Source organism: Periophthalmus magnuspinnatus, chromosome 9 (assembly GCF_009829125.3).
Source record: "Periophthalmus magnuspinnatus isolate fPerMag1 chromosome 9, fPerMag1.2.pri, whole genome shotgun sequence".
Taxonomy (NCBI): Eukaryota; Metazoa; Chordata; class Actinopteri; order Gobiiformes; family Gobiidae; genus Periophthalmus; species Periophthalmus magnuspinnatus.
Window position 1 is genome coordinate 11596498 of NC_047134.1, and position 17746 is coordinate 11614243.

Below are 17746 nucleotides of genomic sequence, written 5' to 3' on the forward strand. Positions count from 1 at the left end.
ATCAGCATGTGTTCACACTTGCTCTCATACATAACCACTAAAGCCTGTGTGCACACACTTACAAGAGCACACAGCAAGGACACGGCTCATTACCCACAGCTGGCTGCAGCCTCTTGGTTATACAAAAGATGGAGCAGGGGGGCACTGCTGTATATTCATGTATTTGGCCGTTTCCCAAATGTTAATTTGCTTTTAGCTGGCCAAGATTAGAGCTGATTCTGTCATGGCGCTCTCTATTGTTTTATAAGTTTGGATACAAAGCATTTGCAAAGATCTGACTCAATGATCGCAATGTACTTTTATTTTTATTTTAGCTCTCAGAATCCTTAGATCTTGAACAAAGAGATCTATTGTTGTCTTTTGCTAACTTGACTGCCATGTGTACACTCACCTGACACTGCACAACTGTCAACTTTGTTATTCTTGTTTTTTCTCAGTGAAGGCCTCAAGGACCAGGCAGCCTCTACATGTCAGTTAAGGTTGCTGATCTCTGACCCTGGAAATGATCCCAAGATGCTTCTCCGGATACTGCTGTACAGAGACTGTCACCTGCCCCGAATACTTCTGAAAAACTCTTGTGAGTCTGACTTTAATCAGGTATATAGGAGAAAAGTATTCTTTGTGGCCCTTTGACTGACCATTATGTACGGATATTTAAAATATAAAGTGACATAAAAATTGTAAAATATGGGCAATATTGTACTTTAAGGCCCTAATCAAGTCCTCATATGAGGTTTCCCTTGTTTTATGAAGTTCTAATCAGCATAATTTTTACCTTGGTCATCATCATCACTAAATCAATAGAGCAGAGTAATAAACACTCAACAGGCTCAGGCAGAGCATGCAGGCTGACCTTTAAAGATTTCCCCTTTCTTCTTCTCTGGCAACAGTCTAACCTTTAAAGACTGTTGTGCACTCGCACATTATTTCACATTATAGCCACCTCATTAATAACAACTTTCACTGTCTCGTTCTCGCGCTTGCTCTGAGTCCGGCTTCCAGCCGTTGCAATGCTTCTCTGTGCACGCTGCCGTAAATCAATGCTGGAAGCGCTGACTCTCATGTGTTATCACGTTGACGGGCTAATTAACCAGGAAGCAGACAGACAGAAGAAACAGCTTGACTGAATGACCACTATACCCTATAATCCATAGCATGTGTGATGCACAGTGACTGGGATTTGTCACAATATGAAATTAATGATATTTGAAACTGGAAATGAAATGACAAAAACAGTAAGATTTTCATATCTGATTTTGTGCTTGCAATTTAGTTGTTTTTTTCCATAAGTGAGGAAATGCTATGAATTTGCTTATTGCAGTACTAACTTGTGTGTTGTTCAAAGTTATGCCCTTGGTTTCCACATAATATACTTACTTAGACTGCATATACAAGTTATTTAGTCTTCTAAGTTCTTTGGGCATTATGTTGTGTGCCACAACAGTGGGATCTTACACCAATTACCTGGCAAGCAGAGAGCAAGATACCGATATGACCTGCAGCGTAGTTTAATATAGTCTGATTATGGGTCACAGTGGTTAACAACTTTTGAGTGCACCATAAAACATTCTTATTAAAGAAAGTGCAAGTAACTCGTCATAAGAACACAGGTGGGGCGTTTGATTGATACCTTTGGCCCTATAATGCAGCACCTATTTTAGCTCTGTCATTTTAAAATAGTCCAATATTAGTCAGAACCACGTCCTGCTGCCCTCCATCACAGCGCCCCCTCACTGACTGCTGCGTTGCATACAGTCTCCTATTCAAATAGCTGTCATCTCCTACACAGCAGACTGACAGACCGCTGGATATCTGCCACCTCTGGAGCGATGGGCCTCTCCTCAGCCACCCCTGTCACACACACACACACACATGTAAGGACAGAAGACACAGACATCCATATGGGTTACACATGCACACACACCTCCATCCTTAGCCCTTCTGCTCAGACACAACCCCCACAAGGACACCCTGTCAAAACCTCTTCCTTTTCACTTCCTGTCTCCATGAGCTGCAGATCCCACAGCCGGGGGCTTTGAAAAGGGTTTCGTTCTCTGTTTTTCTGTTCTCTCAGTGTGTGTGTTTTTTTCATGTAACACAGATGTGCTTCTTTCGTTTGCTATTCCACAATGCCTTTTGTTCACTCTTTCTCTTGTATCGGATTGGGCAGCCTTGACATTTTCACTTTGTTATTTTGTGCTATTAAGTTTGTTTTTTATTTGATTAATTTTAGCCAAATTACTTGATACTTGATATTGAAAACCGTTTCATTTGTTTTTAATAACACCCAAAAAAAACGATTAAAATGATGGAAATAGTGATTCATTTATTTTATGCTCATTACATTTCCACACATTCTTCTTGTCTTGTGCCTCACCAGCAATATTTTTAATTTTATTTTTATTCTATTTAATTTGTACTTATTTTTAAATTTTATTTCCAGATTTTTGGCAGGAGGCTGATATTGCTACATCCCAAGAAAACTGTAAGGCCAGAGATGACTTCATGACTGCGTTGTTCAACATTTTAATTTGCTTAAACGGCGCTCCAAAGGCCTTGACTCAGACTCTTGAGCCGTACATGGTGAGGGCACAGCTCTGGAAGCATCTCTTTACACTGGCAGGTAAAGTAAATCAGTCGCCTTCATAAAGTTGTCCTTCAGAAGTCCAAATGCCATACCATTACTTTGGATGATTTAGAATGGGAGTAAATTAATAGCCATCTTATACCTTATAAACTTGTTTTAGAATCTAGTAACTCCATCAAGGGCTGCTACATGGAAACAAATCACATTTTAGTATTGATACTTATATAAAGCTACGTTTTACAGTGTTATTACAAAGTTATCGTAACTCATTTCAAAGCTTTTTATGCTGTGTCCTATTACAGAGCTTGGGTGATTGGTAATTATTACTGATGGACGACACCAGAGATTTTAGTTTTGATTTGGATCAATGAAACCTCTACTATCAAGAATTTAACCTTGGCGTCAATATAGAGGCAGATAATAGTTTTTTCCACCACTCCAGTTTGGTTTCTGATCTAAAAATGAAATATATGTGCTGATAAATATGAACAATAATTAAAAAAAAAATGTATTAAAATTTTAGTAACATCAGTTTAAAATCTACTCTATGTATCCATATTTTAATTTATACAGTGTTATATCAATATTTATCAGTATTTCACAGTATATATATCAATATTTGGATACACCCATCTCTAGTATTATCATGAGCAAAAATGAGGGTTATATAATTATTCAGATGAAGATGTCGTCTGGGCGGGATGAACAAGAAATAGTGTGCTACAAAAAGTCATCCAATCATGATTCAAAATTCTCACAGGGCAATTAGTTTAATTATTGGACTGTGTCAAATCTTTGTAATGTCATTTTGGTTACAGGATACCCCCAGTGCCCTCCTTTTCCATTAAAAGTCTTCCATGAGTTAACTTTCACAGATAACACTCGCAAATTCTCTATTTCTTCACTTACACCCTTGTTTCATCACACAGTTGCTGCTTGTTTCAAATCAATACACCAGTCAATACAGTAGCAGGCGGTATGAAGTCTGAAAACCGGGTGACTTTGAAAAATACGCCTTGGTCTCACCTGACATAGAATATTTCTCTTGAAAAACTATATCACTTTTTGTTCCGCTTCACACTTTTTGCCGGGGTTGTAGGTCACACATTTGTTAGGCGCCTCTGGAGATTTTCCTGTGCTCCTAGTGCCCTATTCGTACTATATCACTTTCCTGTAGCCTTTGGTTTTACAGTCGACATTGCTGACTGTAGAAAGTTTATGCCTTCCAACAATATGTTATAGCTGCCGTCGCTTAATGTGGAGATAATAAAGAGGAGTGCAATGAAAGGAGAAGAGCATCTGAAGTCCTTTTAAAGAGTTTCGTTTAAGAGGCAAAGCGATTGGACAGTTGCATATAATAAAGAACATTGTGTAATAGTGATTTTATTTCAGTTTTGCTCAGGTTATTGAGTAGTCTGTGCACTGTGAGTTAATTATTTAAAGTATTCAGTTGTTTAAAAGTGCATTATGTTACTTTTCTGGTCAAGATTCTGCAAACTGCATACCTCCATGGAGATTTTATCTAGGAAAGTAATTTACCTGGAAAGTTCCACGGTATTTTATTAAATATATATCTCCATTACAGCAACAGACTAAGTAACAGGTCAGATCTGTGGAGAGGTGAACTGAGTAAGAAAGTATGTTTTTTAAAAGATATTGTTTTACCTAAAATACACCTATAGACCTAACTGAATAAATACAAGATTGGTAGGCTTCGGTCTGTTCCCATATTAAAGTAGCATTCCTGGCAAACAAATATCATCTCCATGGAGACGAACAGGTGTGTTAGACTCACACCAGCAAAGTTACATGGTGTACCTTTAAAGTATACTCTATATACATTTCAGTAGGAATAAAAATAGTCTACAAAGTGTAGAGTTTGTATGTTAACTTTAACTCTACTGGGGTTTGTTATCTGTTTCTCTCTTTTAGATACTCCCCAGTCGGCACCAGTAGTGATCAAATGTCTTAGAGAAAGTGTCATAAAGTCCATAAATGACCTCCTGGTACATCTGGTCTCCATGGGGATGGGTTGGCAGGCCATGGCTGATCCTACTGCGGAGCTGAACCAGTGGGACATACCAAAGTGCCTCCTGGCTATAGTACCCAAGGAGTGGAACTACACATGGGAACCAAAGGGAAAAGATAAATGTATGTAGAGATATTGTACAAATGAATACGCTAAAAATCTCGCTCTATTTCCATGTACGGTAGCTATTTCTAAATTAACTTACACCATTTTTCCAGCTCTCATTGCCTTCATCATCCAAGCCTTGTCTCTAGTCTTCACCAGCCTGCCCCAGGTCATTGAAGCTCTGCCTCTCCCCATTTGGTTACTCTTCCATGAGGCAGAAAAACACCTCTCTCAGTATGCCCAGTCACTCCGCTCTGCAGGCCTTTTGATATGGGCTTTGCTGGGCTGTCTCATCCAGAGCATAGAAGAACCAGAGACATTAGAACAGATCACTGGTTTAGCTCAGAACCAGCAGGCAATAGAGAGTTTGTCACTATTGGCAGAAAGTCTAAAGGCGGCCATAGGGGTTCCACATAAGGTGAGTCCAGGTTGTTCCATTTATATTATTATTTGGTGGAAGTAACTTTTTTAATCTATATATTTAACTGAAAAAAATAAAAAAATAAAATGCAATGGCTCATGTGTTCCTGTAAGGTTTTATAAACAATGTACATTTGATATTTTTACAGGGTGTACCCAAACCCATCATTCAAACTGTGCTGCAGACCATGGAAGACAAAATGCCTAACTGGATAAACATACAACTTCTGAAAGCTCAAAAACTCTGTTCTGAAAGGTGAGAATAATTTTGGAAATATTTGTGACAATGTTTTGCCTGACTACAGATCAAATCTACTCTCAACTCTACCTTATCATAGCACAAAGTTTTAATGTAGTACATATAAAACTGCTATATTTTGCCAAAGTTACTGAAATGTTATGCTATTTGTTAGCTTGTGACTCAGAAATATTACTCATCCTTCTAATTAGGCCATTAAATTCTGGAGTAATTTGTTCTGTGTAATCATTTTTCAAAGAACAAACACAAACAAGATCAATATTTTGCCATGTTGGTTAAATGATGGACATGCTGTCTGATGGAGTGCCCTGCAGGCTGGAGTGATGGGAAAACAGCTTTCACTTTGGGCTGCTCCGTGACCTTTGGCTCAGCGCTCTGCAGCCTGTTCCCAGAAATTGTGTCTGCTGGTCTCCACTTCATCATAACAAACTCTGAGTGCATCCATCCTCATAAAAGGCCACTACGGTGCTCAACATGCACAATTAAAAATAAAGAGTGAAATTTTCAAAATTACTCACAAAATTAGGCTTGCTTCTTGGAAATACTGCCTATTTTAACTGACAGTAAGAGAGGATGTGATTATATAAAACAGAGAAATGCAGATCTGATGGAGGGTTAGAGGAGGGGCCTGAGTGGGAAAGAGGCAAAAGAGTGATTATGTATCACCTGTCGGAGGCAGTCAGTGGGATCATTACTATTCATTAAACTAACCTTCACAGGGAAGTGACGCCTGGCTTGTAAACAATCACAACACACTGTGAAAGAAGGGGGAGATGGGCCAATACAATCAATTGAAAAAAGAGGCTTTTTACTGGCATCTCACACTGGCACGATGTGGTTATTCAAGATAAAAACTATGCAATATTTTGAGAACCAGGCAGTTATTCTACACTGAAACAATAGAAAAAAATCTCATCCCATAAGTAGGGGATACATGTCCACTTAAACATCTGCCCTGTTTGAGCACTCGTGCCTCTGTTTCCTCTTTCCACTTACCGACCCTCGCTGTCTCAACTGTAACCCCCTCTCCATGCCACCCACCTTGTCTTTGCAAAGTAATTTGTAGAGGAGAAGATTATTGTTCTCCATCATGGTGACCCTGGCTGGGCTGACGGGATGCATACACAGATGAAGATGAATGCAGTTATTCCTTGGCGGAGGTCTGCCTCTTTCAGGGCACATTGGCCCTAATGACATGATTGATAGGCTGTCCCAAATCCGGAGGGGCCCTCATTAATCACCCCGCTGACTGAATCCAATCATCTGCTTCACCTGCACAGTGATGGACAGGAAAGGATACAGCGCAGGTGCTGACACGGATGCACAGCCACCGTCACCGACATACCACCGCCGGGCCGCCAAGCAAAAGAATGAGAGGGATGTACGGACAAGATGGGACTCCTCTTTCTTTTCCTGCTCTCAATGTCAAGCAGCCAATCGCTTCCTGACAGGCGACAGTGTTTCTGCCACCTTATAATTACAAAGGGGTAGGGAGTGAGTGCGGGCAAGAGAAGGCGAGCCAGGAAAAGAGAGAGAACAATGACAGGAACTGTATGTGAAGGAGGATGTTTGATGGACGATAGTATCATATCCATCCATACAGGAAGGGCAGGAAAATGATGCGGGCGCCTGCCAGGGCTCCATGCTGCACATGCATGAAGACCTTGACACACAATTACACACACACCATTCGCGCTTAAAACACACACACCAATCATTTTTAGTGCACCGACATCCTTCAGTCAAAATGCTCTATGTATCTCATGAATGGTAATGAAAACACTGAATTGTTTTGTTATCAGTCAGTCAATAATTACGGCTTTCTCTCACTTTTAAACAGTGTAATCCTAACATGTTTGTTACAGGTGTTAAGTGTGTTTTGTGGAGAATTCATTTGCCCTCTAGGGTAAATGGCATATTTACAATTAAAGCATTGCAGGTAAAAGTCAACAGATATGTTTAGTTAATTTTCTTGCAGCAAGTTGGCAATTTTCTTCCAAATTCATAGCTGGAGTAAGACATTTAGCCTGAGGTATATTCACACACTTGTTGACGTGCGTCATCTCCCTTTTTACTGTTTTTCTGTATTTTCTGTCCCATTTTGACTTCCACTATAGTCTTTTCCTCCCTTGTCTTTCTTTCCCAGTGTATTTGAGCAAAAGGAGAGTGGAGTGGCTGGGGCTGAACTGACTGAGCAGAAAATAGGCCTGATGCTGCTGGAGGTCTGCCACAAAGCAGGTGGCAGCGACTACCTGAGGCAGATCTATCACATCATCCAAGGCAATGAGGTAGGGAAACACTCCCTCTCCCCAGCAATTAGGTGGCTGCTGGCCTGAGGCTGCAGGCTGTTCACCAGGGAGAGACAGGGAAGAGGACAGCAGCTAGTGAACACGCACACTCTGATCTTCTGCTTTGGGGCTGACCTCAAGGGGCCATGCCCACAGTGGATTTCACAGAGAGGGGAGAACCGAGTGGAGTTACAGCTCATTCACAAATTAAACATTATAAAGAAGTAACAACGCAACTATTTATACAACAGGAAAGTTATCCAGTTTAGAGTTTTAACTCTTTTCACTGTTTCTGTTTCAGTTTTATTTTTTCTCCTTGCTACAAAAAAGATTCTAAGAACAGAAAATGGACATTGAATTGCTCCTCTAATTGCAAACTCTGTGGTAGCAGTTAAATGCATTGCACATACTTTACATTACATTACTGTTTCAATGGTTATTATGTAGTATCTAGCTTTAATTATGCAAAACTTGAAAATTGCCTTTGTGTTTGAAACTCCAGCAGCAAGGTCACGGCAAGAAGACATAAGACAAGTGTGTTTGGGTTAGAGGTGAGGTGAAGTAGGTTCAGGGGCCATGTCACGCTGATGAATGGGAGTACACTGCATTCACACTGGGGTGCCCACAAACACTCCAACCTGCTGCATACTATTTTTCAGTCCTTACTTACAGTATTTATTTATTGAATTGCTTCTGTGACTGTTGTACACATTTCTTGAACTTTCCTAACACATTTGTTTCCTTTAAATGCAGGATCTGTTGATATCTAAACTATGTGGACATTCAGACTCTTCACTGGTGAACTTTGCATATGGACAAGAAAACCATTCAGACATGCCACATTTTAATCCCCTCTACCAATTTGACCGTCTTGGAAAGAAAAAACTTGAGCAGGTTTGTCATTCTCTAAATTATGCCTAGTTTTGATAATGTGTTGTTCATTCTGTGTTCTTGTGTAGAATTTATATCTTCAAATTTATACCCATGTGTTGAATGTTGGTGTATGCCTTAAGTTCCCTGTGAGCTGGATGCAGTGTTATTATTTTTGCTAATATTTTTTCGGAACATGTGAGGTCAGGTTGAAGCCTTTTCAGACTTTTGTGCTTTCTTGACCTATTTCCCCAGCAGTGACACTATAATGCTCTCTTGATTTTGTTAATTATTTTGCCACCCTCACATTAAAAAGCATATCTTACATCTATATAGGTTTAGTGAGGAGCACATTGGTGTTGGTAAGAGTTAGCAATGTCACCTCATTATAAAGTCACTGTGGGAGTAACTGACTAAACTCGCTTCTCAGAGAATTCTGCTTTACTTCCTCATGCTACTATGAGTTCACTTCTGTTCCAATATAAAGCAAAAAATAGAACATGTGAATTTAAATGTGTAAATTTTCAGTTGATTTATCTTGTACTAATAGATAATAATAGAGCAAATGTACAGGATTATTATTAGTTTATTATCGTGTTTATAGTTTAAGATATTTTTCTAAATGCCCACTGCCTGACATCTGCCCCACCTAAACGTCATAGTTAATAAGGCTCCCGCCACATGGATCCCAAAAAGAACATTAATAATAAATGAGGCGAGAAAACAAAATTTGACCCCTCAGGATGCAGATTAATCTTATTTACGCGAGTGCATTAGGTGTATACATTTAATGACGTGATTGTTTTTCTAGAACCCCAAGACTTGTTTTGCCTCTTTGGGCTTATCACAAGAGGAGGCATAGCTTTGCATAGAAACATCCTATTAAGAGAATGATTAAAATGCCTTCTCCGCTTGAGGTGCTTGTGTTGTTTGTCAAATAAAATAGGGGGAGGAGGGAAGAAGTTACATCCATCAATCACCTATGAGGAAAGAGCACAGAACGGATAGATGGATAGAGGGAGCGAGTCAAGTTCTCTTCTTTTGTCAATAAAACTCAGCCCGGAGTTAAGAGTGACATTTTGGCAATCAAAGCAATCTGATTTTTATTTGCCTCTTCAAAGTAGTGCAAGTGGCAAGTGTGTGTATGTGTGTTAAATAAGAAAGAGCGAAGGATTGGATGGAGAGACTGAAAGAAAGGAAAGAATAGGAGTGGAGATCTGGCCAGTTGCCACTGAAGGAAAAAAAAACATAAGAGAAACGACTGCATTCCAAAATTGATTTATCTTTCTATAAATGATGACCACATCCCCCCAAATGGATTTATAAATTAATTGCTGTCTTATTGGAATAAAAACCTTCTTGTGCGGACATGATTGATCGCACAGTGTCAGTGGCCAGTGCTGAGGACCCCCTCCTCTTTGTTAGTGGGTCCCAGCTGTAGAGGTAATGCACTGATGGTATTAACCCTGATTAATAACTAACCATACACTATCCTCATACATCAACAGAGTGCGCTTGTCGACTGGGCATGGGACTGGCCAAGGCTGCTGCCAACGGCTCAGGGCATGAGTGAGGTCACCTTCAAAACTCTGCTGGCGAACAGGTAAAACAGCCTTTTCACCTGTTACACCACATGGGGAAGTAGGACATTGGGATTTCAGTGGTGTATTTGAAACTATGGTCTACTGAATAGGATTTTAAGATGTACTATTTGAACAGGGCTCATGCTAGGGTTTAGCTTGTGCTTCACAAAAGGCAAGGCAAGTGTCTTTGTATACAATTCATACACAAAGTAATTCAAAATGCTTTACATAATGACATTAAAATCAATCAATACAAAACAATCAAAACATAAATAATCATTGTAAAATCAACATTAAAAAAAGAAGAGTGCAGAATAAAAACCTTTCAGTCATATGCACAGCTCAACATAACTGTTTTGAGCCTACATTTAAACTTTGTCAAACAGTGAATCACAGAAGTGATTCATTGTTTGGGTTGTGCGATTCCTGATATGTGAAATATTTTCCTGTTGCTTGTCCATGGAAGTATACTAAGAAGGATGAATCATTGTAACAGTTGTGTTGGTTATAATCTGCCCAACGGACAGAAATGAAGCCCCATGATCAGTTCTGACCAAGTGCAATGGCAGCTAGAGCGGAGCTAACATGAGCCCCTAAAAATTACACACAAGCCTAGAGAGCCTCGCATGGTTATTGTCAATGTGACAATAACGAAGATGTGAAATCATATATTTTAATAATTTCATATACCCCCCGACAAACTATGAAAAAAGTGAAAAAAAAGTGCGACTTATAGTCTGGAAAATATTGTAGCAGTGGGCACATGGTTACTGAATGTATATGGTTGTTTGCACTGACCCCAACCAACTAGCTCCCGTTTGTCAGCTGTAATGTGACCTTTGATGCGACTTAGCTAACCTTAAAGGTATTAAAACTATTAATAGTTTTGTCAAGATACTGTATAATCTGAATTTTCCACTATATATGTCTATTGTATAATACATTCATGCAGCTGCTCATTACCAGCTGTTCAGAATGCTTCTTCCTAGCATAGACATACTGTGTATCATTTGTGATGCATTACAGTGAAGTGTCTATGTTAATACACTCTTTTAACATGACGGAATGATTGATGAGAGCGCAGAAAGGTCTGCTCCCTAGTCCCTTTAACACCTCACAGCCACAGAAGAAGACAGACTGGCTTAAGATGAAAAGTGGTTATCTCAGATGTTGGTCACCTGATTGAAGAGTTTTTGCCCAAGTCCATCAGCCCCCCCGCTCTCTCCTGTTCAGCTTTGCAATGGGCATAAATATTTATGCAGGTATGTGACACATATTAGATGGCAATACTTCAGGCTGTTCCCTGCTCTCCATTCACAGCTGTCACACTGCCAGCTATCAGGAGCCATGGGGCTACTGCACCTTGTCTCCACGCCTACACCCAATCCATTCTAAATCACCACCATTGTAACACATGCACACCTTTCTAACAAAGGGCAAGCTCTGCATCTGCCAAGGACACAGGTCTAATAAGGGTGAAGTGCTCTGCTCTGATGAGCTCGGTCGCCTCAATGCCTTTGCTCCTCTTCCTCTTCGGCTATTCTTTCTCTTTTTGTACGCCGCTTTGTTGCATGTTAAAACAGATACTGTCATTGCTTGACTGAAGCAAATTCATTTTGGAGCAGTCATGAAAAGGAACTGAACGGGGGGAATATAAAATCAGATAAGAGTAGGACTTCAGAAGAGATTGGGCTTGTCAATGCTGACATGAGATCTAGAAGGCAGAAGGACATGGGCAGGAGTTATACATACACAGTGTAATTTACCCTAATCTCACTGTGCCTTAAATTCTGCTAGCTGAACTTTTAGGACAAAAAGAGTAGATTTTATTGCTCTAACTCAGTTCCGCTTAAAGGTTATCGGACACTTTCTGGTTTACAGAACTGGGTTACAAAAACACAAAAGTAAATATGTCATGCATTCATTTGTGTATTAAAGTACATATTAAAATAGGAACCATGTTACTTAAAGTTTACTTTTTCTATTACTAAACTATTTTAGTGCTACTTACGCCTTATGGTATATCTATGTTACAAATGTATTCCCCATTAATGACTAACCTTCTCGTCACACACACAGCTACAGTTTGCTGTGATCCGCTGACCTCATATCTATTGTTCTAGTGGAAGGATGTTTTTTGTGGCCTGGGTTTATATCATATTCTAATGGAGCAGGACTATGAGTTAAGGCCAGTAGGCTTTTACACTGGGGCTATTAAATCACTGTTCAGATGACTTCATTAGGACAGCAGCACATGCTGAGACACTCTGCTCACATAAACACTGGCCTGCTGCCTCCACACTGTTACACTGTGGCACAGAGACAGGAGTCAGTGGATTTATACAGGTGTGTGTGTCCTTCTTTGTCACCTGTCACTTGAGTTCCCTCACCGCGATGGCTCATCCATCATCTGCAGATTGAGCTTTTCAGCAGAAACCAGACTGATTAATACCACCCCCTGGACCCCCAGGGTTGCCTGGTTGACGGGCTGACCTGGCCTCCTCACAGACAGCCTGTTCAGAAGGAGCGATGCACTTCACCAAACTTTTTAAGACTTTTTGAAGTTATGCTCCTGTTGTTTATAGTTTTTCTTTGTTGCCTTTAATAATAGTGAGTGCCTTTAATAAATTATCATCAACTTGGCTAAGTACACTTTCCCTTCATTTTCCTTATTTCAAGTTTTTGATGGCAAAGAAAAGTTTCTCTTATTACATAGATTAATTACGTACTTAACATTTCACCTTGAAGAAACCTATGGTTCTTTTTAATTGTTATAATTTACAGATGGAAATGTGTCCACAATGCTATATATTTTCTACTCTGATAGAGCATTGTAAAGTCATAAACTTAAAGTTCCAAGTGGTTCATCTGAATAGTTTCACTTAAGCTAGTGATCTTTGAATGGTTAGCTCATCTGATTTGTCCTTGGTCAACCCTTGAAAACTTCTCTTCTTTACTGAACATTCGTTCGGTTTGTCAGAGCAAATTTTTATATAGAGCTATCAAAAGCAACATAACCTTTTTATATGTGTGAATTAATGGTACAAATGTCCTTTCTTTCCTAACCATGCTTGTGAGACCAGGCCTTTGTGGACTGTAACCGTTGTGTCATTTCTCCATTGAGTCTATTGGAAGTACAGAGTAGAGTTAAAGTGTGAAAGGAGACTTGTGTTGTTCCAAGGTGACTTTTGGAGCTGCTGCGGTGTGTCTGTGTCGAGGAGGTCGTCTGACCTGGTTGATAAGGTGTTGCCAAGTATGAGAGATGAAGCTTTGTGTGTCACAGGGCAGCTCTTCTACTCCATCATAAAAACCTGATTTCAACCAAGGACATTCATGCTAACGTCTACAAGCCTGCCCACGGCTGTGTAGCCTGCATCCTAAAAAGGTAACTGATATGAGCTGCATAATCTTCTTCATTTTGCCCATATACATTTTCTATCACTTTTTTATGTCACATTTCTACTGGATTTGGTAATTGAATATGGTAAGTTACACTGTAAGTACTGAACACTAAAGCATTTCCACTGCATTGTCTCATTGTTGCAGTTAGCCTCAGGTCTATAACAATAGCAGTTTGTGGAAAAATGCCAGTCTGTGGCATTCTCTTGCTTGAGCAACTCCTTAAATTGCGGCGATAGACGCTTGTGCTTTCAGGAAGTGGGCAAACGCCATCTGTTCACGGGCGCTGCCATATGGCAGGCCTTTTTCTCAGGGAATAAAATAAAAACAAATATGTCAGAATGTTCGTCTTCCTCCATGGACGCTGATCAACCTAGGGAGAAGCTGTGTCTGAGTGTGTCTGGATTAATGGTCTTACTTTATGCTTCAGGGAATGAGAGGCTGTGTTTCCGTGTGGGGTATTGTGCGCCTTAAGGAAAGCATACACTCATGTGCGTTTATGTACCTGCAAGTATTTTACAATTTATCTCTCCTGAATAGTGATGTTGCCCTCACATCTTGAACATGTGGTTTCTCCAGTATTTACAACATTAAACAACATAGTAGTAGCGCTTCAAGGTTAGCCACAGTGACATTTCATGGCTACTGCTAAAAACATTATCAGACTCTCCATCATACAAGGCCAGAAATTCAAAAGACTTGTCAGTAAAAACTAAACAAGTGTGATGTGTCATTGAGCAAGGGCTTCTTTCAGTGTGTTCCACCACTGACTGACATCTGAGGATGTGTGTTTGTGTTTGTGGAGACAGAAGACATCTTTTATCTGCATACTTGTACATGGCTTGTTCTCTTTGCACCAGTCCAGGACAAGTGACACTTTTAGGTCCACATTAGCCCTAAGCAGGTGGTGGAGGAGGCTTGTGCACAGCCATTTGTTCTCATGTCTGCCAGTTTACATGCACGTGTGCAGCGCCAACTTGTATACTGTATTCATCTCATGGAGAGCTTACATGTGTCTGCTTGTGTGCGTGTGAATGTTGTACTCTTACGTTTCAGTGTGTGTGATATTTGGGGGTTTGCTCAGAAGGCGAATAAATCAGTGATGCCTGGGATAAGGCCGTGGCCCCTTCTCAAACTGCACAGACAAGCTGAGAGGCTCATTAATCAAACGGCCAGTCACAGATGTGATGGCTTCCACACAAACCGCCAGCAGACTGTGAAAGTCACATCCAACAGAGTCAACTGTCAGCCAGTGAAGCAGGCTGCACTGCCTCTCTCACCCCTCCACCAGTGCTTCCCCTCTGCTGTATTCATCTGCAGCCTCTCTTTACCTCCTCTCTCTCACCTCCACTGTGGTGCATCTGTTCATACAACTTCAAGTCTTACTACAGGGTCAATGATAATTTATCTTCACTGGTGGAATCTTTATTTGTTCTGCCCCTACCTCTTTGTATACAAAGATTGTTAGAGATATGTCACCAAAATACCATATGGGCCCTTGCATTGATAATGCATGTGATTTCCAAAGATCCCATTTCAACATTTCATCTTTAAAAAATGCTATCCCGTTAGTAAGAGCCTGTATATGAGACTCATTTGCCTGAGTCAGGGTGGAACATTGGCAAGGTTCTTCTTGTCTTGAGTTGAATAAACATGAACGCGTTGAAAACATTATATTGTTTGTCATTTGTAGTGAAATACTGAAATAATATCAACTGAAGTACGTGCTGATGTACAACTGACAGTGTTATCTGTGGGTTAAGATGTCCCTATTCCTATTCCTATTTTTTTTTCCCCCAAATCTCCTTTCAAAATATATTTCATAGAAGCTTTCATCCAGTTAAGATGGACTGGAGTTTAGGACGTGGACTGTTTTACGCTGCTGCCATGTTTACTGCTGATCTATATTCAGCTGACTGCAGCAGTCTATTGTCAAGAGGCAGAGTGAGGCCGTCTGTTCCAGTCCTTCATTGTATTCTTCTAATTAACTGCACTTAAATTCCATGTCTGCAGTTGCTAGAGTTACCACTAACCATTAACCCCTGATTAAAGTGTAAGGCCATATAATGTCTAGCAACAAAACTGCAACAAGTTACGTGTTAAATGGTATTGAATCCATAGAGAATCCATTCAGAAATATTTGCACATGTGCAAAACAGTTTGTGCTTGACTTAATGTAATCACAAGTATAATATTTTGATTTGTCTGTGACATCATTTGTCGTATCTGTATTTTTAATTTGTCTGTGACTTTAGGTAGTTGTATGATTAAATTCCTGATGTGGCATGACAAATTATAATCAAGCACAAAAATAAGAGAGCCATTAAATTATCAACATGAAATATATGTGAACTGTTCAAAATGTATGCACAAAAATCATTTCATGCACAAAACTGTTTTACACACACACACACACACACACAACACTGGTTTCACACTTACAGACTGGTAGTTACATGTGCACAAACCTCCAGCTGTGGACAAGGACTTTTGACAAAATCGTCAGGGAGATCTGATCCACATGTAGATGATGCATTCAGGGTCTTCCTAAAGCTGGGAGATTGAGCTTTCCATATTATACAGTCTGACTTATGTGGAAACAGCTGGATAAGACACAATAAATTGAAAATTAAAAAAAAGGTGTGTGCATGCAGATCACACCGATCTGTGTGAAAGTAGTGTTTTATTTGTGAGTGTAAAACAATTTTGTGCATCTGTAAAATGATATTTGTGCATACATTTTGAGTTCACTGTTCACAGGTATTTCATATTAATCTTATTTTTGTGCTTGACTATACTTAGTCACGCACACACCAGGAATTTACGCATACAACTACCTAAAGTCACAGACAAATCAAAATATCACTCTTGTGATTACATTAAGTCACACACAAACTGTTTCGCACACATGTAAATACTTTTGAATGGATTCTCTTCCCATCATATATAGGTTGATTGCTGTTTATGTTGAGAGCAAACTAAACATCATAAGCACCATTCAGCGGAGCTGTTTTTTTTTTTACTCCCGCACAAGCGTGTGTGACGGAGGAGTTTGTTTTGGTACTGCATCACAAGTTTGTTTCCTGTCGCCAGGCTCATTAGCCCAACGGCAGTGCCCAGACTGCCCCAGCCAATCACTGCTCTCTGTCTGCTTTCCATTTGCATGTGGTCCAGGAAGAGATAATTAGAGGGATCTCTGCCTGTCACTGTTAATCTGGGACTTAGTGAAGGGCTGTGATGCCGACATGCTGATGGACTGACATACTGCTGTGCACATACACAGAGCAGTGTCATACACAGGATGTGTAGAGAGAATAATAAAGGAACCACACACAAAAAACAACATATTCCACTTTTATTGACTAGTCTGTGTGGTATTTGTATTTGGTGTGTTTTATTTGGTCCAATTTCATTACAAATCTGACTTTTCAAATGTTTGACTTGTTTTCTTTACAATAGACTGTAGTGGAATGGTTATTTGAGTTTGAACATGTTGACTCTGGGGCTGTTTACACTAGTCGTACTCTGCTGTTGACACAGGTTTTAGATCCCTGTTCAGATAGTGCGCTTGTTGCCTCCCAAACAGACAGAATGCTCAGTAAGCCTTTTGAACAAGCCCAGCTGTCAGCCTTAGACTTCCACACAGACTCTCGCACTCGCACACATCCCAACAAACGTACATGTGTGCGCTCATAGACTGGCACGCACCCAGACACACAGCACACTCCACTGATTGGCATGCCTCCTGTTTCCCCATAATTCCGACTGATTTATCCAATCAATCTCACTTGGAGCGCCACTAAAGCGTTGACTAATATTAAGAGTAGAACATGCAACAATTAAAACATGCTTCAGGTAATTACAGAGCCGGTTTAGCAGCAAACAACTGAGGCATTTTATACATTCAGCATTCTGTTGCCTACATGTGCGTTTTATTTGTACCTGTTTAAAAGTTAATCAGAGGGAATGAGCTGCATCTGGGAAAGGCAACCCATGTTAAATATTATGTAAAATATCAAATCATTGCTCATTACTTCTGTTTGACTAATTGGATTAAACGTGACATTACCACTATAAAAGTACTTTTGCTCGTCTTTGCAAAATGTTGAAAATCTGTTCTTGTCACCAGTGAACCATTTTCCAGCCAAATGACAGCCAGTCTTTTTGCCCACTATGGGACTGTTTAATGGTGCATGTTGAGAGAAA

The 17746-nt window shown here is 40.0% G+C and overlaps 1 protein-coding gene across 2 annotated transcripts in view; it reads left to right on the plus strand.

The window, feature by feature from the left end:
* The window catches only part of kiaa0825 (KIAA0825 ortholog), an 89033-nt gene that overhangs the window by 27393 nt on the left and 43894 nt on the right, over positions 1–17746 (plus strand). The window contains exons 15-22 of one of the 2 annotated variants that reach the window (XM_033973283.2): positions 438–577; positions 2444–2623; positions 4520–4738; positions 4835–5139; positions 5291–5397; positions 7547–7688; positions 8442–8582; positions 10067–10161. In XM_033973283.2, coding sequence (XP_033829174.1) covers positions 438–577; positions 2444–2623; positions 4520–4738; positions 4835–5139; positions 5291–5397; positions 7547–7688; positions 8442–8582; positions 10067–10161 — 1329 coding nt within the window. Of the gene's footprint in view, positions 1–437; positions 578–2443; positions 2624–4519; positions 4739–4834; positions 5140–5290; positions 5398–6680; positions 6723–7546; positions 7689–8441; positions 8583–10066; positions 10162–17746 lie in introns of those variants that run through there. The other variant, XM_055224313.1, reaches the window with a different exon arrangement.